Here is a 24,321-nt window from a genome sequence, read left to right on the forward strand (position 1 = left end):
ACTAAATTGTATGGAGGAGCAAGACAATAATTCGAAGCCTCGTATGATGCCAGAAACAGAGGATAAGAACATTAAAGATTTCCAGAGAGTGGCGTATAAGCTAGGTAATGTGAACTTGCAGGTTTGTACGGAAACTAAACCCTCGGGATGCACAAAAAGTGGATTCTGATGTCTCTACACTAATGCACAGAGTATGGGAAACAAACAGGAGGAACTGGAAGTCCTAATACAGGAAGAAGACTATGACATAATAGGCCTTACTGAAACTTGGTGGGATGACACTCACAACTGGAATATTAGGATTCAGGGGTACATCTTATTTAAAAGGAACAGGCAAATGAGAAAAGGTGGAGGTATAACAGTGTATGTGAAGGAGATATATACTTGTGAGGAAATATGTGAATCGGAACATGACAGCTCAGTTGAGAGTCTCTGGGTAAAAATAAAAGGAGTACGAAAAAACAGTGATTATTGTGGGGGTCTGCTATAGACCACCAAGCCAGGCAGAGGACTTGGATGAGATACTCCTACAGCAGATTGCAAAGTTCTCCAAGAGAAGGGATACAGTGATCATGGGAGATTTCAGTTGCCCAGACATCTGTTGGAAGTCCAACTCTGCTAAAAATGAAAAGTCAAATAGATTCCTGACTTGTCTTGCTGACAACTTCCTTTTCCAGAAAGTGAGGAAGGAAACAAGGGGATCTGCTATCTTGGATTTGATTCTCACCAACAAGGAATAATTGATTGAAGAAGTAGAAATAGTGGGGACCCTGGGCTGTAGTGACCTTGTGATTTTGGAATTTACAGTCTTAGGGAAGGGAAAAGCTATACTTAGCCAGATTTATAGGTTGAACTTCAGAAAGGCAAACTTCGATAAACTTAGAACTATGCTGGGTAAAATCCCATGGTCAGAAATACTTAGGAAGAAGAGGGTTCAGGAGGGGTGGGAGTTTCTTAAAAGCGAAATACTGAAAGCGCAATCATGGACGATTCCTATGAGAGACGATTCCTACGATGAGAAGAAAAAATGGGAAAAGACTAAAGAAGCCGAGTTGGCTCCATAAACAGTTCTCTAAAGACTGGAGAAATAAAAAAAGACCTTTAGGAATTGGAAGGAGGGCCTTATAACCAAGGATGAATATAAACAAATCACCAGTGCTTGTAGAGAAAATGTTAGGAAAGCTAAAGCTCAGTATGAGCTTAGGCTGGCCAAAGGGTTCTTTTCTTATATTCAGAGTTAGAAAAAGAGCGAAGACATGGTAGGCCCATTGCGAGGGCAGGAAAGTGAAATTGTTACGGGTAATGAAGAGAGGGCAGAACTGCTCAATTCCTACTTTTCCTCAGTCTTCTCTTCTGAGGGAAACGGTGCTCAACATGGCGAAAACAGAACATATAAGGAGGGTATGAAGTTCCAACTTAGAATCGCCATAGGGGTAGTACATAAACACCTAGTTTCTTTAAATGAACAGGGCCAGATGAACTGCATCCAAGGGTTCTAAAAGAGCTTGTGGATGTAATTTCTGAGCCTCTGGCTATTATTTTTGAGAATTCTTGAGGTGCCAGAAGATTGGAGGCGGGCAAATGTCCCCATCTTCAAGAAGGGGAAAAAAGAGAATCCAGGTAATTACCGACCCATCAGCTTGACGTCTGTACCTGGAAACGTTTTAGAACAAATCATCAAACAGTCGGTCCTGGAACATTTAGAAAGAATGGATGTGATTGCTAAGACCAACATGAGTTTCTTAAGTACAAGTCATGTCAGACTAACCTGATCTCTTTTTTTGAGAAAGTGACTACCTTGCTGGATCAGGAAAATGTTGTAGACATCGTTTATCTTCATTTCAGTAAGGCTTTTGATAAGGTTCCACATACTATCCTTCTTGACAAGTTGGTAAAATGTGGTTTGGATCCTGTTACCGTTAGGTGGATCTGTAACTGGTTGACAGATCGCACCCAAAGAGTTGCTTGTGAATGGTTCCTCATCGTCTTGGAGAGGAGTGACAAGTGGAGTGCCTCAAGGATCTGTCCTGGGACCTGTTTTGATCAACATCTTTATAAACGATCTGGATGAAGGAATAGAGGGAAGTCTGGAGTCTGGAGACCAAGTCCTATGAGGAAAGGTTGAAGGAGCTGGGGATGTTTAGTTTGCAGAGGAGGCGGCTGAGAGGTGATATGATCACCATCTTCAAATACTTGAAGGGCTGTCATATAGAAGATGGTGTTGAATTGTTTTCTATGGTCCCGGAAGGTAGGACCAGAACCAAGGGGTTGAAATTACATCAAAACAGTTTGCGGCTCAACATTAGGAAGAACTTCCTGACCGTTAGAGCGATTCCTCAGTGGAACAGGCCTCCTCGGGAGGTGGTGGGTTCTCCTTCCTTGGAGATATTTCAACAGAGGCTAGATGGCCATCTGACAGCGATGAAGATCCTATGAATTTGGGGTAGGTATTTGTGGGTTTCCTGCATTGTGCAGGGGGTTGGACTAGATGACCCTGGAGGTCTGTATGATTCTATGATTCACAGAAGTCCGAAATACGTTGGCAGAATTTATGATCCCTCAGGCTCATAGGTCCCTGATGCTTCTCTTCTGCCTCTCCCCGAATTTATAAAAAAGTGTTTTAAAATGTGTTGAATGTACATAGGGAAATGTTTAACTTCCCTGGAAAGGAAGTGTGTGAAGCAGGGAAGAAACAAGCAATTGCCCTTCCTTCCTTTCTCTCTTGTCTCAGGAAAAGGCAGCGAAGAGATGCTGTTGAGCCATCGTCTGTTCAGAGGTGTGGAAACGGCTGCTCCCCCTCCAATCCAGGTAAGAGAAATGAAAAGGGTGGGGCGCAGCTTGGCTCACTCCTCTTTTTTCAGGGGAGCTTTTCCTCTTGCAGGTTCTACAAGGGGTGCATGCGAGAGATACTCTGAGTGCTGTTCCCTTTACCCATTCCAAGCCTTACTTTCCATCCCATCCCAGACTACTCCCTTCCAGTGTAAGATCTCTGCCTGGCATGATCTCTGAAGAGGAGGGAATCTTCTCTTTCTTCCAGGGTCCCTTTTCCTTTGAGGAGGTGTCCGTCTCTTTCACGGAGGCAGAATGGGCTCTGCTGGATCCAGGACAAAGAGCTCTGTACAGGGAAGTCATGCTGGAGAACTATGAGAATGTGGTCTTTCTGGGTAAGGATCTTTCCTAGGTGCCAAGGGTCCAAATTGCTGCCATTGTGAGGAGAAATGAATCCAAAGACTGAATAGCAATACACCATTTTGAAGCCTGTCCCTCTGCTTGGGGAGGGGCTGTGGCTCAGTGGAAGAGCATCTGCTTGGCATGTAGAAGGTCCCAATTTCAAACCCTGACAGCATCTCCAGATAAAAGGATCAGGTAGGAGGTGATGTGAAAGACTCTGCCTGAGACCCTGGAGAGCAGATGCTGGACTGAGTAGATAATACCGACTCCAAGGGTCTGATCCAGTATAAGGAAACTTCACATCTTCATGGAATCATAGAATTGGAACTGACATCTAGGGTCGTCTAAAATCACAAAATGCAGGAAATTCACAACTGCTGCATGGCCAGAAGATGGCAAAAACCCCTCCAGCAACCTTGCCTAAACTGTCCTGGAGGAAGTTCTTTTCTGACCCCAAAGTGGCAATCGCATTTCCCTGGGCATGTAAGAAGGCGCCATGAGAACTAAGCACTGATGCAACCCCTCCTGCCCTTCATCTCACAATACGCCTAACAGAATCAGCATTGGGGTCTGATGATGGCCATCTAGCCTCTGTTACAATCCTAGAATCACACCAACTCACTGGGTTCACACAAGCAAAGTAGACCCTTTTTAAAATATTTATTAAGGTTTATGACGGGTTTAATATCAGAGATCACTAAGCAACACAGATTCTGCAGCTCAGCAACAGAAACGGAAGAAAAGCTAGCAGTTCTAACTAAAATATGAAGTACTTAGATGGCATCTCTTGTTGCAGCATAAGAATTCCAACTGTAGCCTAAGTTACTCTAGGGAGAACTATTCATCATGATGCATCAAGAAAATCTCAAGGTGTACTAGCCTGGCATGAGCATACAGTTAGCCTGGCTTCCCTCTCCTCTATTCCCATATTATAGTTTCTGCCTCTTTAGGGTCAACTGGCACTAGTGATCCAATTAAGGGTCCTGCTGGATGAAAGTTTCCGGAGAATGTCAGCAGCATCCTCATCCCCTCCTCCTCCTCCTCCTGCTTGCAGAACTGGATACAGGTTCTCACAGTTAACCAAGGACCACATCCTGGGAACTGGCCTTGAAAAAAATGATGTTAGCTGCAGGCAGACTCAAATTATGAACACCCACAAGTCACACCAGACCACTTAATAATCTCTGTACCCCTTCGGAGAACGAGGATTCTTTGCCTCACAGAGACATTCCACAAATATTGGTTCAGATTCTGGGCTTTGGTCTAGACTGTGGTGCTGACCTTCAAAAAGAATTTTTACTTTTTTATTTCTTTCCTTCCCCATGTTAAGAATGATCACTTTCTCTCTCTCTGTCTCCCTCCATCTCCGCAAAAGAAGCCAGAAGTATAAGAGAAACTATGGTGGAGAAAGAGAACGGCCTTGCATTCGAAGAAAGGTTCCAGAGTTCTTCTAGAGGATCCCAAGAGCATATTTCCTTCCCAAACGTGCTTGTTCAGAGTGAGTGACCTTTACTATTATTATGTCAAGGGAACACACCAGAAATACCCATACCGGATTCCTGATTTCCTTCTGTACTACATTTAGTTTGGTACAATCCTATAGGTCGGTGGGTAGGAAGGGAGGGAGGCCTTAATCTGGAGGCTCAGAAGCTCCTTCTGGGCAAGAGTTAACCTGAAGTTCTTCAGGGGTGGGGGAGGTATCCTTAAATACCAGATATTCTTGGGGGAAGGTGGAGGGTGGTTAAGATCAGTCCAGCTGGATGAAGCCAAAGGGCCATCAGTCCTTTCCTCCTGCAATCCCATAGACGCTTTTGGATCTTAGCAGCCTTCCCAAGTGCTAACAGAATCTCCCTTTATATTTCAGCAAAGGATGATCAGAGGAATGTGGAGGGTGATGAAGTTCATCAGCCTTTTGAATGCTCAGATTGTGGAAAGAGATTCAGTACAAGCAGCAGTCTTCAGCATCATCAGATAACCCACACAGGGGAGCAACATTTTGAATGCTCAGCGTGTGGAAAGACATTTAGTATGAGTGGCCATCTTCAAAGGCATCAGAGAACCCACACACAGGAGAAGCCTTTTAAATGCTCAGAGTGTGGAAAGAGATTTAGTATGAGTGGCCATCTTCAATATCATCAGAGAACCCACATAGGAAAGAAACCTTTTGAATGCTCAGAGTGTGAAAAAAGATTCTGTCAAAGTAGCAATCTTTATCGTCATCAGAGAACCCACACACAGGAGAAGCCTTTTAAATGCTCAGAGTGTGGACAGCGATTCAATCAGAGTAGCTACCTTCAACAGCATCAGAGAACCCACACAGGGGAGAAGCCTTTTGAGTGCTCAGAGTGTGGAACGAAATTCATGTGGAGTGCCAGTCTTCAAACACATCAGAGAATCCACAAAGGGGAGAAGCCTTTTGAATGCTTGGAGTGTGGAAAGAGATTCGTGTGGAGCGGAAGTCTTCAAAAGCATCAGAGAATCCACACAGGAGAGAAACCTTTTAAATGCTCAGAGTGTGGGAAGAGATTCATTCAGAGTGGCAGTCTTCAAACACATCAGAGAACCCACACAGGGGAGAAGCCTTTTGAATGTTCAGTGTGTGGAAAGAGATGCAGTGAGAGTGGCAGTCTTCAAATGCATCAAAGAACCCACACAGGGGAGAAGCCTTTTGAATGCTCAGAGTGTGGAAAGAGATTCAGTCAGAGTGGCAGTCTTCAAATGCATCAAAGAACCCACACAGGGGAGAAGCCTTTTGAATGCTCAGATTGTGGAAAGAGATTCAGTCAGAGTGGCAGTCTTCAAAAGCATCAGAGAACCCACACAGGGGAGAAGCCTTTTGAATGCTCAGTGTGTGGAAAGAGATTCAGTCAGAGTGGCAGTCTTCAAACGCATCAGAGAATCCACACAGGGGAAAAGCCTTTTGAATGCTCAGAGTGTGGAAAGAGATGCAATCGGAGTGGCGATCTTCAAGAGCATCAGAGAACCCACACAGGGGAGAAGCCTTTTGAATGCTCAGAGTGTGGAAAGAGATTTAGTACGAGTGGCAATCTTAAAAAACATCAGAGAACCCATAGAGGGGAGAAACCTTTTGAATGCTCAGTATCCCGCCCTGGCTTGCCGCACCCGGACTCGTAAATGGTCCCAACTGAGGCTTTTAGTGATAGACCAAATGAGACCACTCTCCTGTTACCCTAAGTGATTGTGACGGACTCCTGAGTTTGTTGGGCTAATTACCTAGGAGACCTAGTCAATGCGAGAGGGGGTAACAAGCAGGATCTCCACCCATGTTTACGAGGATTTTCCCCTCAGTAGTAATCTCAATAAATGAAGCCTTAATTAACGAGACGGTTTTTTAATAATTGTGGCTGGAGGTGTAAGCCAGTGGTCTGCCAAACAGATGCACTCTCTCTTGGACAGAGGAAGGTGGATATAACTTTGAGCAATAACGCGATTGCTTCTAGAACATTGCTGCGATAGTGTGAATGAAACAATGCATTTGAACCAGGGAAACTGCGTAGCTTTCCTATGGGTTGCGAATGCAACGTAACGTTCATGTGAAAATGTCTTATTTTGTTTGGTGACCTCTAATAGGACAAGAGAACTATTACAAACGGGTGTTATGGGATTAAAATGGTATTGCCTCATAAAGGATAAACCAGGTAAAGGGAAGTCAGGCAAGGTAGGGGAATGAGTGAGTTGCACTGCCTTTTCTGGAACTTAATCTTTGGCACTGATGGATTTAAAAGAAGGAAGAGAAATGCCAAAAAACAGACCTTTGCACCTTTAGGATCACTTTTCCCAGACAAGCCTCTGGTCAGTATTTGATGACACACATTCCGTGTGATTGTATGATCTATTTTGATCCTGTTTGCAGATCAAGTAAAAGTCTAGAGGAATGACCCTGTGAGATGTTGAGAAAGAAGATTGCCTGCATTAGCTTGTCCAAGGTACCAGACTAGTTCTTCAAGGAGGAGGGGTCCAAGCATAACACTACCCCCACCCCACCCCCACTGAACTTGCTGATGAGGTGTTGCCCCGTCAGCCTCTGTTACCACAGTGGCAGCTGTCATCCCAGAGGGTCCGATGAGGGCAAGGGGAGCAGGGAATGGGACAGGCCCCAGAAGGCTAGACCACTGCATTGAAGAATCCAAACAGGAGAAACCTTTTGAGTGCTCGAAGTGTGAGAGAAGATTCAGTTAGAGTGGCACTCTTCAACTGCATCAAAGAACCCGCGCATGAGGAGAAAATGTTGGAGCACTCAGATTGTGAAAAGAAATTCAGTCAGTGTGACTATTTTCAAAACTCATACAGGGGAGAAATCTTTTGAATTCTCAGACTGTGAAGAGAGATGCTGTTGCAGAAGCACTCTTTGATGGCAACTGAGATCCCACACAGGGAAGACACAATTTTAATGTCTGAAAGAGATTCAGTCATAGCGGTATTCTACTGTATCAAGGAACCCACATAAGGAGGATCCATGCAACTTCTTTGCTTGTAAAAAGAGCTTTTCTCCTATTTCATACCTGAAAGACGACCACAGACCATAACAAGTATTGAAAAGAGACCAACTGCTGTAAAAGACTTGAATGTACAGAAGAATCCTTACCCTAATCAGAAAGAAACATTGTAAGTACTCTGACTGTGGAAAGAGCCCCAGCCATGTTCAAAATCCCAAAAAGATCCAATAGAAAAAGGGGGGAAAGGATGGGCCATGGGATCTCCAGGTCAGAAAATCAGTTGATCTCTCTTTTAGAATCAAAGAGTCCACCCAAGGGAGGAATCTCATCAATGCTCTGAATCTGGCACAAATAACCTGAGGCACAAATCTAACGTTCGTGTTCCTCAGAGAATGAACAGAAGAGTGGAAATTTCTTATCGCTGGTCCTGATAAGGTCCTCCAAAGGACCTGGTGTTGCCAGTTCAGAACGGCTGAGAACGTGGTTACACCAAGGAGGAAGGGCGCTTTTAGTGGTTCCCCTCTGTGACAGGATTTCGGTTGGGTTGGCCCTCTCTTATGAAATTGGCTGCAAGAGCTCTTTATGAAAATTGGCCATCAAGGGTTCAAGCATTCATAGTGCCAACAGCTCAGGCTGAGGATCTAGGTCAGTAGAGAAAGTGTGTGAAAGGTGAAGGCTGTCTCAGGACAGGAAAAGACTTACATGGTATGAGCCTTATATGGTATAAGCAGGAACTGAATAGGGAAAAGACAACTTGCCATCTGTAAGATGCAGCTGCAGAGTTTGGAATGTAGTTTGACATATATGATAAGATGACGAAGAAGCAGAGATAAGTGATAAAGGGGATGTTTAGCCTGGAGAGGAGGCAGCTGAGAGGTGATATGATCACCATCTTCAAGTATTTGAAGGGCTGTCCTATAGAGGATGGGGTGGAATTGTTTTCTGTAGCCCCAGAAGGTAGGACCAGAACCAATGGGTTGAAATTAAATCAAAAGAGTTTCTGGCTCAACATTAGGAAGAACTTCCTGACCGTTAGAGCGGTTCCTCAGTGGAAAAGGCTTCCTCGGGAGGTGGTGGGCTCTCCTTCCTTGGAGGTTTTTAAACAGAGGCTAGATGGCCATCTGACAGCGATGAAGATCTTGTGAATTTAGGGAGAAGTATTTGTGAGTTTCCTGCACATTGTGCAGGGGGCTGGACTAGATGACCCTGGAGGTCCCTTCCAACTTTATGATTTATGGTTCTGGGGAGGGGGGGGGACCTTTATAAACCGTGAAATTTTGAGCAGAAGGGGCCTGTCGTGGATAGAGACAGGGGTCTCTGGTGGTTGAGCCATGGAAGGGGACTGAACTGCACTAGAGACAGGAGACGGTCTCTATGCTGGTCATGCCTTTCTAAATGGGACTTGGGACTTAGATTCTAACCAGGAAAATGTAGATAGGTGAAGTCCCTGTTGGGCCTTAGATTTTTCATCATGCTCTCTGCTTTACTGTAGAACTATGCTTTGTGCTTGACTATCTTCTTTAACTGTATTGTGAAATGTACTAATGGTATCTAAACTGTTTTGCTTTTCTATCCATATATTTTAAGGCTTCTTTGTGGAGTGTAACAAAAGTTTGATGTAGTGGTTAACAGCGTGGACTCTGTTTGATTCCCCACTCCTCCATTTGCACCTGTTGGAATGGCCTTGGGTCAGCCATAGCTCTGGCTGAGGTTGTCCTTGAAAGGGCAGCTGCTGTGAGAGCCCTCTCCAGCCCCACCCACCTCACAGGGTGTCTGTTGTGGGGAAAGAAGATATAGGAGATTGTAAGCTGCTCTGAATCTCTGATTCAGGGAGAAGGGAGGGGTATAAATCTGCAATTCTTATTATTATTCATTCATATGTATTAGCCTTCTGATAACTATGGGTTGTTTGGGTTACTGAGGGTACAAGGTGTACAAAAAATAATTCCCACGACACCCTCCTCTGTGGAACTCGCTGCTTCAGGTTATCTGCCAATCTAACGCTGACATCTTGAAATCTGGCGAAAACAGTTCCTTTCCCAGATCCCAGAAACTTTTTAAGGTAACAGACACCTACAGCCTCTCTGCTGCTGGTGTAGATCTACTGTAACCAGCCGGCATCCTTAATTTACAACTCTTTTATCTGAGGAGCAGTTCTAGAGAGGCATTTCTCAACTGTGTTCCCTCCCTACTTCTGTCTGCTGTGAGCTTTTTGGGGTCCTTCGAAGCCGAAAGCATTCTGGCAGTAGGATTACTTTGGGCTGAAAGAAAAAGATTGCGTTCCCTAACCAAAGAACTCAGAAAGTTCAATGGGCCCCATAAGATATGATTGAGAATTGATTCAGGGATATCTGAGGGGGGGCTGTTTTTAAAAATAATTGGTACCAAATTTGCTCCATCATGCTTGTGCCTCTCCTCAGGCCCCCTCTGCCAAGTGTACAAAAGGCTGGACCAGGAATCCAATTTATGGGACCTAAAGAAGGTGCCCTCTTCCTCCATTTTTCCCAATGGAGGGGGTGGTGCAAAGGCACTTGGAGGGACTGTCCCTCTCAATCCCTTCCTTTGCCAAGCCACACAACTCCATGGACGGGACTGCCAAGTTTGCGGATGACACTAAATTGTTCAGGGTGGTGAGAACCAGAGAAGATTGTGAGGAACTCCAAAGGGACCTGTTGAGGCTGGGTGAGTGGGCGTCAACGTGGCAGATGCAGTTCAATGTGGCCAAGTGCAAAGTAATGCACATTGGGGCCAAGAATCCCAGCTACAAATACAAGTTGATGGGGTGTGAACTGGCAGAGACTGACCAAGAGAGAGATCTTGGGGTCGTGGTAGATAACTCACTGAAAATGTCAAGACAGTGTGCGTTTGCAATAAAAAAGGCCAACGCCATGCTGGGAATTATTAGGAAGGGAATTGAAAACAAATCAGCCAGTATCATAATGCCCCTGTGTAAATCGATGGTGCGGTCTCATTTGGAGTACTGTGTGCAGTTCTGGTCACCGCACCTCAAAAAGGATATTATAGCATTGGAGGAAATCCAGAGAAGGGCAACTAGAATGATTAAAGGGCTGGAACACTTTCCCTATAAAGAAAGGTTGAAACGCTTGGGACTCTTTAGCTTGGAGAAACGTCGACTGCGGGGTGACATGATAGTGGTTTACAAGGTAACGCATGGGATGGAGAAAGTAGAGAAAGAGGTACTTTTCTCCCTTTCTCACAATACAAGAACTCATGGGCATTCGATGAAATTGCTGAGCAGACAGGTTAAAACGGATAAAAGGAAGTACTTCTTCACCCAAAGGGTGATTAACATGTGGAATTCACTGCCACAGGAGGTGGTGGCAGCCACAAGCATGGCCACCTTCAAGAGGGGTTTAGATAAAAATATGGAGCAGAGGTCCATCAGTGGCTATTAGCCACAGTGTGTGTGTGTGTGTGTATATATATTTAAAAAATTTGGCCACTGTGTGACAGAGTGTTGGACTGGATGGGTCATTGGCCTGATCCAACATGGCTTCTCTTATGTTCTTATGTTCTCCAAGCCACACAACTCCATGGACGGGATCGCCAAAGGCACAGTTCACTCTCTCCCCAGAGTCACGTGGTTTGGAGAAGGGAGTCACCAAAAGGGAAAGTCCCCTTCAATTTGGATAGCTGAATCAGCACACCAAAATCATAGAGGAGCTCATAAGCGTTCTCACAAGAACCAAAATGCTGATGTTTTGGCACACACAGCCCCTCTGCCAGTTATCTGGGCCCGGACCTTTTGCATCCTTGCTCTGCCTCTGTGGGTGGGTCTTCCTGAAGAAGTGGGCGTGGATCCCACCTCAGAGATCTTCAGGAGGGGCTACAAGGTCTGCTGGTTTGCCAGGGCTTTTATGGAGGCGGAGGGGGTTGGATTTCAGTTATCTCTGAAGGGAGCCAGGGGGATAATTATGACGCTTGTCGCTGTACTTTGAACTTCATCTGGCAATGTTTATTATTGCAAGCTGCCTTGAACTGCAAGGGAGAGCCTTGACTGTTGTGCTTGGTGGGCCATCTTAGGGTCCTTTGCAAGGGGATGGAGTGCCAAGGAGCCAGGTGTTGCAGCAGCTGGTTGAAAACTGCATTTTCACATGGGGGAAGGGCTGGCCATCCACGGCAATCCTCTCGTCGTTGAGGCAATTGCTTCTGAGGTTTTCCTTTGATACTGCCTCTTGGCACCCCAGGATTCAAAGGCTGACTGTGTCTGAACATGGAAGTTCCCTTTAATCACGCTGCCTAGTAGCCATTATTAGACCTCTCCTCCATGAATCTATGTAATCCCCTTTTAAAGCTGTCTATACCTGTGGCCGTCACTACATCTTTTGGCACAAGATCACTGTATAAAAACTATTTCCTCTTGTCCATCTTGAATCTACTGCGGTCAGCTTCATTGGATGCTTCTAGTGATTTGAGAGAGGGGGGAAAGTTCTCCTTGTCAGCTCTCTCCGTCCTGTGCAACCTTTAGACCATCAAAGCCCTACTGTGGTGGCAAATCTGAGGATTTCCATTGGTTGGATGTGGGCTACACAGGATTGGCTCACACAATGTCTCTGGCATGCCACTGGTTGATTCTGCTTTCTTCCACCCACCGCCAGCCCCATCAGGTGCGAACCCCACCAGACAGCCCCTGACCTCTGAGGGAGACAGTTCTCTGCTGACATGTTCTCCTGGGGGCTTACTGATCACTACTGCCTCTCCTCAGGGCCCAGTGTAGGAAGCTCGGGACAGTCCATTCCCCCCCCCCCCGGCCTCCACCACCTATAACTGCTGCTGCGAAGCAAACAGTAAACTGTGAGAGACAAGTTCATGAGACAAACAGTAGCACTTCTCATCAACTGACACAAAAGGAATGTTCTTTCATAGCAGGGAGGGGCCAGTTCAACAACAGCAGATAATCAGACTGGTCCTATATCAGGCCCCCGTTCCAACCTCAAATACTCTTCACGCTTTCTATTCAAATTAGGGTACAGTGGACTCGTATGATGGAATGGACTCCATTCTGTCCTATGGGCTTGTAGGACATAATGCAGTCCATTCTGTCCTATGGGCTGATGGCATAGATCTAGAGACCAGAGAGAAGCCTTGCTAGCTTCATGATTTTGCTGGACTGAGGCCCGGACTATGCTAAGGTCATATTGCAGTGAAGACCTACCTAGGAAACGCTTAGGTCTCCACTCTGAGGCTGAGACTTTTCAGATTCTGCCATCTAACACCATGTGCCAATGTATTAGATAGAAAAGTTAGCTTTCCTCTTTTATGCTGCTAGACTACAGAGATTATTTTGCCTCATATCGTTCTTTAAGGATTTAATAAACCTCTATTTTGCTGAGAGCTGCTTTGTTGTGAACCTCTGGCCTTGAAGACACAGAGAGCCCCGGCTTGGGCTCCAAGACAGGGTGGCAGTTTAAGGGGATCGAGGCCCATATTCCAGATATTTCTGCAGTGCTGTAGGATGGCTGAGAGCTGGAGTCTACTTGTAGGTCTCCTCCTTGCCCTGTGCAGAATTAAGAGTCTAATTACAGCTGTGTCCTATTATCCCGCTCATTCAGCAGTGACCTGCCTGGGTTTAAACTTCACATACTTCTAATAAGCATGCTAAAGATGCTCTAGAGTGACTGCATCCTGGGCTGTCTACCTGCTTCTGCCCTTTCTGTCAAGCCACCTGGTCCCTGGGCATAGCCTCCGCTGGGACCCATCTCTTGTCTGCACAGCAGGTGTGGTCCAAAAGAGGCTGCATGCAGGAGGCCAGACTGGGGGAAAGACGGGTCAGCTTTGGTGCAGGAAGCCAAGCATCTTTATAGCTGGTAGCTTTAAAAGTCTGACAGGGGCTGCTGAAAGCTCTGGACAGAAGATGGCAAACGGATCACTATTTAATGTGCAAACGGTGACTATAAAATCCATTCCAGCTATTTCCCAAAGAGAGTTTCTTTTAAAAGCAACATACCTAACAGCTCTTAATTAAACATGGGGCAATTTTTGCAAACTCAAGGGAAGTCCAGCCTAGCTTGGGGGGGGGAGTCCATTTCACCCCCCTGTTGCTGGTGCTGGTTTCCTTTTGGGCCCCACTGGGGTTGTGCTCCTGGCAGGGCCTTGCAGGAGACCTGGGAAGGAGGGGGAGGGGGGCTGCCATGGGATTTGTGCCTCAACTGGGACAGGATTGCTGAGTTCCACGAAGGAGACGCTGGAGAGACCCCTGTGCCGTTAATATAGTAATAATCAGTAACACTCAACATTTATGAACACTCAGAAAGTTCAAAGCACTAAGCACCTATTTACATAGAATTGTATAAACACAAGAACATAGCAAAGATAAGATGAAACAATGCAAGATGCATGAGTCACCATGAGATGGCATCAATTGGGGTTTGTTACCACAGAGTCCCCCCCCCCCCTGCAGTCGCCCTTTCCCCCAGGGGGGCTGATCTCTGTGGTCTCTGGAGAGCAGCATTGTTATTCCAGAAGATCTCCAGGCCCTCCCTGGAAGTTGCAAACCAAATGGGAGGAACACAGTAAGGCTGAGACGCTGGAGAGACCTGTGTTCAGGTAATATCATAATCAGTTAGTGACACTTAATATTCATGAATATTTGGAAAGTTCCAAAAGCTTAATGCAGAAAAACTAATTTGCTTACTAATCAATCCTCAAAATATATAGACAGTTCAAAGCACTAAGCATGTATTCGCATAGAATCGAATAAATGCTTACAAAAACAGCAAAGATAAGATTAAACAATGCAAGATGCCTGAGTCACCATGAGACCCCAAGGATGAAAAATCCCAATAAATGGTGGACTCTCATGGTGACTCATGCATCTTGCATTGTTTTATCTTATCTTTCCTATGGTTTTGTAAGCGAGGAGGGGAGGGTCCTCCAGGAGACATACTGCCTTAGAGGAAAAGCAGCCCCGCAGGCAGCCGTCTTCTCCAGAGGATCTGCACTTTGTAGTTTGGGGATGAATTGTGAACTGGAGAGATCTCCGGGCCCCACCAGGAGGTTGGCCAGTCCAGCAGAGACCCTGTGGGAGGAGAACCCCCCGTCTTGCAGCCTGGGGTCCCTTGGGAGGGATAATCCAGGGCGGGGGTCCTTCGCCTTCAGCCCCCTGGCTACCCCCCACCAGCTCTGCAACCCTGATCCCTTCATAGTTCAGCCTGCTTTGAGCTTTTGGGGGTCTTCCCACTTTGAAGCTGAAAGCATTCTGGCAGTAGGATTAACCTAGAAAGAAAGAGGTTGTGTTCCCTAACCCAAGAACTCAGCATTTCCCTGGACTTGCAAGGAAGGGCCAGGAGACCCAGAGAGGTTTTCTCTCCAGGGGGGCAACAGAAATGCCAAATGGCCTATTCCAAGAAGAGCCTGGTGCCGTCATCACTAAACCGCCCCCTTTTCTTCCCCCCAACCCCCATTGAGTTTGACGGTCTTTATTCCAGGAGGGGGAGGACTCAGGAGGAGGGACCCAGCTGCAGCCTCCTTTCTCTGAGCAGCCCGGGACACCCGGGAGGAGCTCAACCCCCTGCAGCAGAGTTACTCCCGAGCAGCCCCATTGAGCAGCACAAGGCGTGGCTGACGGCAGCCCGGCTGAAGCTCCTCCAGGACACCTTTCTCCTTCCTCTGCAGCACGGAGAGGGTTAAAAACACTGAGATGCTTGCTAGAGAGGCCTAGCAAGGAGTGAGGAGGGGGTAGGAGACGGGGGGGCTTTTCCCAGGGAAGGGGAGGGGTTTGCATTTGCAGGGCGAAGGAGGACTGGGAGGGGTGCAGAGAAGCTGCGGGAGGAGGGGAAAGCCTTGCAGCAGCCGGATCCCGGGAGGTCTCCTTGGAAGTAAGTCTTATGGGGGAGAGAAGCGTTTAGATCTTGGGAGGGAGAAGGGGATAATTGCAAGCCAGGGCAATTCTCTGGATGAATTCGTTGTATATTCCTTGCTTCTTTTTATTTTGGGGTTCGGGAGGGGAGGAGAGGGGGGGTTGAGGTTGTGTGTGTGTGTATGCGTATTTTCTTTTAGGCACACACTGTCTGTCTCTCTCCATCCCCTCAGGAAGAAGCCATTCTTCATAGCCCAGTGAATGAAGGCATGTTTTCAAAGACAGAGGTGAACCAAGAGAAGGGGAAGGAGATGGAAGAGCAGGACCCAGAAGGACCTGAAACTGGCAAAGGAGCAAGGAAAAGCCCACATCCCATCCAACCTGGAAGTGATGTTGAATTCTGGGAAAGGACTGGGCCAGAGATCTTGGCTAAGGACACCATAAGCTCAGAGGTCCACTGCCAACTCTTCCGGCTGTTCCATTACGATGAAACCAATGGGCCTCTAACTGGAACTGGCAAGACAGCAAGCAAAGGACCCGATCCCACCCCGGCGGGGAGTGGTGTTGAATTCTGGGAAAGGGCTGTGCCAGAGGTCTTGGCTAAGAACACCCTGACCTCAGAAGTATGTTGCCAACGTTTCCGGCAGTTCCGCTACCATGAGGCCGATGGGCCCCGAGAGGTTTGCAGCCAGCTCCATGGACTTTGCAGCCAGTGGCTGAAGCCGGAGAGGCACACCAAGAAGCAGATCCTGGACCTGGTGATCCTGGAGCAGTTCCTGACTCTCCTGCCCCAGGAAATGCAGGGCTGGGTCAGAGGATGTGGGCCGGAGACCAGTTCCCAGGCGGTGGCCCTGGCCGAAGGTTTCCTCCTGAGTCAGGCAGAGGAGAAGAGGCAGGCAGAGCAGGTGAGGGGATTCCCTCCAGGTCTAATTCAAGTAATGATATCTGACCTTATCTTAAATTTTCCTTGCCAGATAATTGCCCAGAGCCTCTTCTGCTAGAGAATTTCTGACCCCTGCAGATAACTCATCAGAACTGCTGATAGGAGGGTGCAGAGTGTGGGAGTGGGGCAGGATCCATTCCTTGATCTCTTTTCCATTCCATCTCTTACCCCTCCCCCTTGCTGCTGTTTCAGATGCGGGGACCACCTTTGGAGATGGAAGCTGCAATCCCTGAGGCAGAAGGAGCTTCCTTGGAGCAGGGGCAGAGGGGGCAGGCGGTGGAGCGTGCCCAAGATGCCCTCTCCTGTGGTAAGGACTCCTTGTGCCTGGGGAGCCTGTGAATGTGATGGGTAGAGAGGTCAGGTCAGGGCGGGGGAAATGCGGATTTCTATAAGCAACACAGAGTTAACTGGTAGCACTCAATATCCACACACTGTGATGTCTCTAAAAGATCAGACAAACTCCTGGAGGACCATTGATCCCATAACTAAAAATTCATCTCTCACCTTCCTTCCCTAAAAGGTCTCAGATTCCCTGGAGAGGGGAAGGCAGGCAAACTTCGAAAGGGACCCTCCACCTTCTGGGGGAGCAGAGCTCTGAAACCACTCCCTGGGGGCCAATAATAATGGGGACATTTTCCTTCTGTGCCTGTGCTTGGAGGGTCATCTGGGGGGCTGCTGTGGGCAGCAGGGGGTGGAGTAGGGATGGCAGGCTATGGGGCCCAGCACATCTAGTTGCTTTGGTGAGGGTCTTTGGGTGGGACTTGGGACAGATGTGATGTCATGTTGAGGTTGTGTCAGGCTGAAAACCTGATTTAATTTAAATTTAATTTGCGATTTATACCCCGCCCTGTCCTGCAAGGCGGGCTCAGAGCGGCTTACAACATTAAAACGTTACAGTAACAATAAATAAAACATATCCAATTCAGCATGCCCCAGAGAAACTCTGAAAGCTCATTCCCATGACCCTAAAGTCCCCAGAATTGTTCTAGTCATGGCTGGTCCAACAGGATGGTGCTATCTCATGCTATTGCATTTCCACTCCTCATTTCCCTCCTTGTAGAGCAAACACAACTCTGACTGAAGTCTGAAATACATTGGCAGTATTTATAATTCCTGAGGCTCGTAGCTCCCTGGTGCTTCTCTTCTGCCTCTCAGAATGTAGTATAAAGTATTTTAAAAACGAGTTGAGTGTACATAGTGGAAGGTTTCACAACCCTGAGAATAGTGTGTGTGTGAACCAGGAAACAAACAAGCAAACACACTCCCTCCCTCCCTTGTCTCAGGAACAGGCAGTGAAGAGATGCTGTTGAGCCGTTGTCTTTTCCAAGGTGTGAGAACAGCTGCTGCACCTCCAATCCAGGTAGGAGAGAAGAGTAGGGGGGACACAGCCTGGGTCCCTCCTTTCTCAGGGGAGTTTTTGCTCCTTCTGTTTCTACAAGGGGTCCGTGAGAGAGATCCTTTGAATGCTGTTGCATTTACCCATCACAAGCATTCTTTTCTGTACCTTCCCAGATGACTCCCTTCCAGGGTGGAATCTCTGAAGAGGAGGCAATCTTCTTTTTCTTTCAGGGTCCATTTTCCTTTGAGGAGGTGGCCATCTCTTTCATCGAGGCAGAGTGGGCCCTGCTGGATCCGGGACAAAGAGCTCTGTACAGGGAAGTCATGCTGGAGAACTATTTTAAGCTGCGCCTTGCCAAAGGCTGAGCACATCTCACAGAGGTCTGGGAGGAGCAGAGCAGAGCAGCTCTGATAGCTGAGACAGCTGGAGAAATTGCTGAGAATTTCTGAGTTTTGAAGGACTACATTCTAAGGTTTGTGGGGCTGCCTAAAATTCTAAGGTGTGATAGCTGGGGAACTGCTCTTTGTTTGGTTGACTGCCTTAAGGGTGAAAGAGATTGAGAGTGATTGCTGCTGATTGAGAGTGATTGCTGAGGAGTGCCCTGCTCCACCTCTTTGCATTTTAAGCTGCGCCTTGCCAAAGGCGCGAGCCTTTGGCGCGAGCCGAAGGGCGAGAGCTAAAGGGCTCTTGGCCTGTGGCTCTTCGGCTAGGGGCTCTGTAAGGAGCAGGAACCCAGATCCCTGGCTTCCTTGTTCTCCAAATAAGGTAAGTTCCCAATAAGGTAAGTTTAGGTAAGTTGACCCGCCAGAAGGGGAGCCGCTTAAACAGCATTTAAAGAGGACTGTATATTTTAATATATATATATATACAATGAAGATAGAATGCCAGCAGGGGGTTGGGGGCTTTCCAGTGTTTTGCACTGAGTGTCACATGTATGACTATCTGCCCAAAGGACAGAAGTCTTGGGTGTGTGCTCGATGCAAGGAGCTCCTGGTCCTCAGGGAACAAGTTCGTACCCTTGAGGCCGAGGTGACTGCCCTGGAGAAGCAGAGACGGTCAGTTAGGCACTTGGGGAAGACTCTCGGGGGCGTATTAGATGAGCCCCGCTCTGAACGTAGCAGCCCCGTTGCTGCCAGAGAGCGTGAGGGTCGAGAGGGAACAGGGCACCGTGCTGAGGATAAGGGGAATGCGCCCTCAGAAGGGACCTCTTCTTCGGTTGGTGAGCGGGAATCCTTTCGCGCCAAGGAACCATCCCTGAGCAGGGGGAGAGGGGGGGTATTGGTAGTTGGTGATTCGATCATTAGGCAAGTAGACAGCCGGGTGGCGAAACCGCGTACTGACCGTATGGTGACTTGCCTGCCTGGTGCGAAGGTAGCGGACATTACGCGTGTAGTAGATAGACTGATAGACAGTGCTGGGGAGGAGCCTGTGGTCGTGGTGCATGTTGGCACCAACGATGTGGGGAAATGCAGTCGTGAGGTCCTGGAGGAAAAATTTAGGCTGCTGGGCGGGAGACTTAAGGCCAGGACCTCCAAGGTAGCCTTCTCGGAAGTGCTACCTGTTCCACGTGCAGGGCAGGAGAGACAGGCACAAATTAGAAGTCTCAATGTGTGGATGAGACGATGGTGTAAGGAGGAAGGGTTTAAGTTTGTTAGGCACTGGGATGCTTTCTGGAACAAGCGGGAGCTGTACAAAAGAGACGGTCTCCACTTGTCCCCGGATGGAACCAGGCTGCTGGCGCTTAAAATCAAAAAGGTGGCAGAGCAGTTTTTAAACTAAATCTTGGGGGAAAGCCGACAGGAGATGAAATGTCTCTGGTTCGGGAGGACTCGTCTCAAAGAGATGAAGGGTTAGCTGCTATTTTTCTACCGGGTAACGGACCGGAGTTGTCCACTGTGAAGGTGACAAACAATATGGACTGTCTGCCAGTGTCTCGAGGCGGCAGGAGGAAGGTGGCGGGCCTAGCTCGCCTGGGAAATTATAGATGTTTGTATGCAAATGCTAGAAGTGTTCAAAGTAAAATTGGTGAATTGGAATGTTTAGTGCTGGGAGAAAACATAGACATTGTGGGAATTTCAGAAACTTGGTGGAATGAGGAGAACCAGTGGGACACGGTGATTCCTGGATATAAGCTATATCGGAAGGATAGGGAGGGAAGGGTTGGAGGTGGGGTGGCTCTGTATGTCAGAGAGGATATACGGTCCAGTAAGGCTGAGATCAGAGAATTAGATTCACTTTTAGAAATGCTTTGGGTTGAAATAGAGGGCCCAAAAGGAAATTTAACTATGGGAGTTTGTTATCGCCCACCAAATCAAAAGAGAGAGGACGATTATAATATGATGGAAGGCTTAAAGATAGCGGCTAAACGTAAAAACTGTGTTGTAATAGGTGATTTTAACTACCCGCAGATTGATTGGGTCAATATGTGTTCTGGTCGAGAGAAAGAGATTGAGTTTCTTGATGCTCTCAATGACTGTGCTATGGAGCAGATGGTCTCAGAACCTACCAGGGGTGGGGCGATCCTGGATTTGGTCCTAAGTAATGCCCAAGACTTGGTGAGAGATGTAAAAGTGATTGCGCCGCTTGGGAGCAGTGACCATAATGTTATTGATTTCACCGTTTGTATAAATAGGGAGTTGTCCAAAAAGACCACCACAACCACGTTTAACTTTAAAAGGGGTAAATACACTGAGATGAGGAGGCATGTGAGGAAGAAACTGAAAGGAAAGGTACATACGGTCAAAACCCTTGAGAAAGCTTGGACGCTATTTAAAACTATAATCCTAGAAGCTCAGATAAAATACATACCACAAGTTAGGAAAGGCACAAACAGGCATAAGAAAAGGCCTGCGTGGTTAACAAACAAAGTAATGGAAGCTGTAAAAGGTAAGAAGGACTCCTTTAAGCGGTGGAAAACCAGTCCAAGTGAGATTAGTAAAAGGGAACACAGGCTGTGGCAAATCAAATGCAAGACTGTGATCAGGCAGGCAAAAAGGGACTATGAGGAGCATATTGCAAAAAACATAAAGACCAACAATAAAACTTTCTTCAAATATATTAGAAGTAGGAAACCAGCCAGGGAGGCAGTGGGGCCCTTGGATGACCATGGGGTAAAAGGATTACTGAAGGAGGATAGGGAAATGGCTGAAAAGCTAAATGAATTTTTTGCCTCCGTCTTCACTGTAGAAGACGAGAACTTTTTGCCCGCCCCAGAACCACTAATTTTGGAAGGGGTGTTGAAAGACCTGAGTCAGATTGAGGTGACAAATGAGGAGGTCCTACAACTGATAGACAAATTAAAAACTAATAAGTCACCGGGTCCGGATGGCATACATCCGAGAGTTCTGAAGGAACTCAAAGTTGAACTTGTGGATCTTCTAACAAAAATCTGTAATCTTTCATTGAAATCTGCCTCCATTCCTGAGGACTGGAAGGTAGCAAATGTCACCCCCATCTTTAAAAAAGGTTCCAGAGGAGATCCGGGAAACTACAGGCCAGTCAGTCTGACTTCAATACCGGGAAAGTTGGTAGAAACCATTATCAAGGACAGAATGAGTAGGCACATTGATGAACACGGGTTATTGAGGAAGACTCAGCATGGGTTCTGCAAGGGAAGATCTTGCCTCACTAACCTGTTGCATTTCTTTGAGGGGGTGAACAAACATGTGGACAAAGGAGACCCGATAGATGTTGTTTACCTTGACTTCCAGAAAGCTTTTGATAAAGTTCCTCATCAAAGGCTCCTTAGAAAGCTTGAGAATCATGGAGTAAAAGGACAGGTCCTCTTGTGGATCAAAAACTGGCTGAGTAATAGGAAGCAGAGAGTGAGTATAAATGGGCAGTCTTCGCAGTGGAGGACGGTAAGCAGTGGGGTGCCGCAGGGCTCGGTACTGGGTCCCATGCTTTTTAACTTGTTCATAAATGATTTAGAGTTCGGAGTGAGCAGTGAAGTGGCCAAGTTTGCGGATGACACTAAATTGTTCAGGGTGGTGAGAACCAGAGAGGATTGTGAGGAACTCCAAAGGGATCTGTTGAGGCTGGGTGAGTGGGCGTCAACGTGGCAGATGCGGTTCAATGTGGCCAAGTGCAAAGTAATGCACATTGGGGCTAAGAATCCCAGCTACAAATACAAGTTGATGGGGTGTGAACTGGCAGAGACTGATCAAGAGAGAGATCTTGGGGTCATGATAGATAACTCACTGAAAGTGTCAAGACAGTGTGCGTTTGCAATAAAAAAGGCCAATGCCATGCTGGGAATTATTAGGAAGGGAATTGAAAACAAATCAGCCAGTATCATAATGCCCCTGTATAAATCGATGGTGCGGTCTCATTTGGAGTACTGTGTGCAGTTCTGGTCGCCGCACCTCAAAAAGGATATTATAGCTTTAGAGAAGGTGCAGAGAAGGGCAACTAGAATGATTAAAGGGCTGGAGCACTTTCCCTATGAAGAAAGGTTGAAACGCTTGGGACTCTTTAGCTTGGAGAAACGTCGACTGCGGGGTGACATGATAGAGGTTTACAAGATAATGCATGGAATGGAGAAAGTAGAGAAAGAAGTACTTTTCTCCCTTTCTCACAATACAAGAACTCGTGGGCATTCGATGAAATTGCTGAGCAGACAGGTTAAGACGGATAAAAGGAAGTACTTCTTCACCCAAAGGGTGATTAACATGTGGAATTCACTGCCACAGGAGGTGGTGGCGGCCACAAGTATAGCCACCTTCAAGAGGGGTTTAGATAAAAATATGGAGCACAGGTCCATCAGTGGCTATTAGCCACAGTGTATGGAGCACAGGTCCATCAGTGGCTATTAGCCACAGTGTATGTGTGTATATAACATTTTTTGCCACTGTGTGACACAGAGTGTTGGACTTGATGGGCCGTTGGCCTGATCCAACATGGCTTCTCTTATGTTCTTATGTTCTTAACTATGGGAACGTGGCCTCTCTGGGTAAGGATCTTTCATGGGTGCCAAAGTAGCAACTTGCTGCCATTGTGAGGTGGAATGAATCCAAATATTGAATAGCGATGCATCATTTTGACCCCCTTCCCACCACTTGGGGCGGGGCTGCAGCTCCCTGGCAGAGCATCTCCTTTGCAAGCAAAAGGTCCCAGGTTCAGTCCCCAGCATCTCCAATGAAAAGGATCAGGTAGGAGGTGAAATGAAAGACTCTGCCTGAGACCCTGGAGAGCCAATGCTGGACTGGGTAGATGATACTGGCTCCAAGGGACCAGGGGTCTGATTCAATGTAAGGAAACTTCACGTGTTCATAGAATCATAGAATTGGAACTAGCCTCCAGGGTCATCTAGTCCAACCCCCTACAAAATGTAGGGGATTCAGGACCACCCTTGTTGCAAGCCCAGAGGATGGCATAAAAAAAACCCCTCCACAAACCTTGGCTAAAGTTGCTTCCTGACCTCAAAGTGGCAGTCGCATTTCCTTGGGCATGTAAGAAAAGGCCACAAGATCTAAGCACTGATGCAGTCCTTCCTTTCCACAGACCCCTTTTAAAAATAAAGTATATTAAGGATTTAAAAATAAGACATCACATAACGGCACAGTTTCTGCAGCTCAGCAACAGTGAAACAAAAATCGCCGACGGGATTCAGGGATTGGCCTTACAGTGGCTTTCCTCGTTCCTTGATGGTCGGGGACAAAGGGTGGCAATTGGGGGTGAGCAGTCCCAGAGGCACGCGCTGGATTGTGGGGTGCCTCAGGGGGCAGTTCTTTCACCAATGTTATTTAACATTTACATGCGCCCCCTTGCCCAGATTGCCTGGAGGCATGGGCTGGGTTGCCACCAGTACGCTGATGACACCCAGCTCTATCTACTCATGGACGGACGGCCCGACTATGTCCCAGAAAACCTGGACCGGGCATTACAAGCCGTGGCTAGATGGCTCAGGCTGAGTAGGCTGAAACTAAATCCAGCGAAGACAGAGGTCCTTTGCTTGGGTCGCCGCAGTCTGGGGGGGGGGGGGAATTCCCCTTCCAGCCCTTGACGGTGTGCCACTGACAATGGCGCACAGGGTCAGGAGCTTGGGGGTACTACTTGAGCCTGCCTTAACTATGGAGGCCCAGGTAGCAGCCACTGCTAAGTCCGCATTTTTTCATCTTAGGCGGGCGAGGCAGTTGGCTCCCTTCCTGGAGCGGGACGATCTAGCAACAGTGATCCATGCAACGGTCACCTCAAGGTTGGATTACTGTAATGCCCTCTACATGGGGCTGCCCCTGTGTCGAACCCGGAAGTTGCAGCTAGTGCAGAATGCCGCCTCTCGGCTGCTACTAGGGCTCCCTAGACGGGAGCACATTCAGCCGGGCCTTCGGGGGCTGCACTGGCTGCCAATAATATACCGAGTCCGGTACAAGGTGCTGGTTATTACCTTTAAAGCCCTATATGGTCTAGGACCTGCCTACCTTAGGGACCGTCTCTTCCCATATGTTCCCCAGAGAGTGCTGCGTTCTGGCTCCCAAAATCTGCTCGTAATCCCCGGGCCAAAGGAGGCCCGGTTGAAGTCAACCAGGGACAGGGCCTTCTCAATAACAGCTCCTTGCTTGTGGAACCAGATACCGGAGGAGGTCAGGGCCCT

At 47.5% G+C, this 24,321-nt stretch overlaps 2 protein-coding genes across 2 annotated transcripts in view; one reads left to right on the top strand and one right to left on the bottom strand.

Annotated features, from left to right (window-relative positions):
• The window catches only part of LOC132572129 (zinc finger protein OZF-like), a 1,123,325-nt gene that overhangs the window by 919,896 nt on the left and 179,108 nt on the right, over nucleotides 1-24,321 (bottom strand). The gene's annotated exons all lie outside the window — the stretch shown is intronic.
• LOC132570933 (zinc finger protein 420-like) overlaps nucleotides 1-24,321 on the top strand; it is a 55,978-nt gene that overhangs the window by 24,738 nt on the left and 6,919 nt on the right. The window contains exons 5-6 of the mRNA XM_060237569.1: nucleotides 5,242-6,211; nucleotides 7,901-7,907. Coding sequence (XP_060093552.1) covers nucleotides 5,242-6,211; nucleotides 7,901-7,907 — 977 coding nt within the window. The remainder of the gene's footprint in view (nucleotides 1-5,241; nucleotides 6,212-7,900; nucleotides 7,908-24,321) is intronic.

This window comes from Heteronotia binoei, chromosome 5 (assembly GCF_032191835.1).
Source record: "Heteronotia binoei isolate CCM8104 ecotype False Entrance Well chromosome 5, APGP_CSIRO_Hbin_v1, whole genome shotgun sequence".
In the NCBI taxonomy this organism is placed as follows: Eukaryota; Metazoa; Chordata; class Lepidosauria; order Squamata; family Gekkonidae; genus Heteronotia; species Heteronotia binoei.